General features: G+C 69.8%; 1 protein-coding gene across 1 annotated transcript in view; it reads right to left on the bottom strand.

Moving 5' to 3' along the window:
- The window catches only part of FRMD1 (FERM domain containing 1), a 13,873-nt gene that overhangs the window by 8,968 nt on the left and 3,636 nt on the right, over positions 1–1,269 (bottom strand). The window contains 1 exon segment of the mRNA XM_006915087.1: positions 567–692. Within this exon segment, the coding sequence (XP_006915149.1) occupies positions 567–692 (126 nt within the window).

Genomic DNA, 1,269 nt, shown 5'->3' on the forward strand with positions numbered 1-1,269 from the left:
AGGGGCCGTGTCCATCCACACAGCCCGAGAGCCCGTCCTGCTCGAGATCCTGAACTCACGCACACGAACTTTTTAAAAAGCGTGAATGAAAGTGTGAGATTCGGTTCTGGTCAGGTTCAGGGACCGTGAAATCCAGTGTCGAGCCGCGGTCCCATGCGGCGGGCCGGGCGAGGACTTCGTGGCAGATGCTGTCACAGAGTCTCTGCTGGAGCGCGCAGGCCACTCCTAGAGTCCCAGCCCAGGGTCGGACTCTCGCACGTGGGAAAAGCCGCGCTCTGTGGGAGACGCTCGGCAGCTCCGTCCTGTGGTGGCAGGTGACGGGCGCGGACAGGGCCTCCTGGCTGCCCGTACACCCGAGGGCAGGTGAACTCCGAGTTCCAGCCGGGGCAGCAGGCTGGCTGCCCGGCCCCGGAGTTCTGATGAGGGACGGGTGCGTGACAACGGGGTGCAAGACAGCCCGGACTGGGGAAGTCACGGCGCGGCGGGGGGACCATGGGGCGGAGCAGGGGCGCCCCCTGCAGACTCAGCCCGCAGAGGGGCGGGTGCTTCCGGGGCGCCCGGGGGACCCGAAGGCGGAGTCGCCTGGCCGGGCCTTACTTACTCCTGACCACGCTGAGGCCAAAGAAGTGGGCTTCTCGGATGCCAGTCGCCTCGCACACCTTCTGGAAGAGCTCGCCGGCCGTGGCCCTCACCTGGGGACGGGGCGGGGGGTGGGGGCTCTGGGTGCAGCTCACAGCAGGGCCCCCGAATGGAGCGAGACTGCCGAGCGGGGCCTCGCGGGCAGGGCCTGGCTCAGCAGTCAGCGCTCAGGGTCCTTGGTGGCCGCCCGCCTGAAGACGAGACGTCCCCCCAGCCCGGCAGAGCAGCCCGTGAGAGACCACGGGTGCCGAGGGGGGCAGGGGAGGCGGGGGTGGGGAGGGCAGGAGCCTGCATGGGGTGAGCGCGTCTGGGACCGGGGTGCAGTGAGCGCAGTGCTCCCGGGGCACCCCAACGTGCTTCCCCCACCCCGACATTGCACAGGCCACTCCTGAACGCGGTCCGGGGACACCCGAAAGGGACTCAGGGCCCGTGGCCACAGCGGCTCCCTTCCAGCGAGGCCTGTGACCTCAGCAGCCTGGCTGGCGGGTCCGAGCACCCCCACCCGACACCCCGCTCCTGCGGCACCTCCCGTGGGGCTCAGGGCCGCCCCAGCTCGAGATCGTGCTTCCCCCACCCCAACATTGCACAGGCCACTCCCGAACGCGGTCTGGGGACACCCGAAAGGGACTC

Source organism: Pteropus alecto, unplaced genomic scaffold (genome assembly GCF_000325575.1).
Source record: "Pteropus alecto unplaced genomic scaffold, ASM32557v1 scaffold195, whole genome shotgun sequence".
Classification (NCBI taxonomy): domain Eukaryota; kingdom Metazoa; phylum Chordata; class Mammalia; order Chiroptera; family Pteropodidae; genus Pteropus; species Pteropus alecto.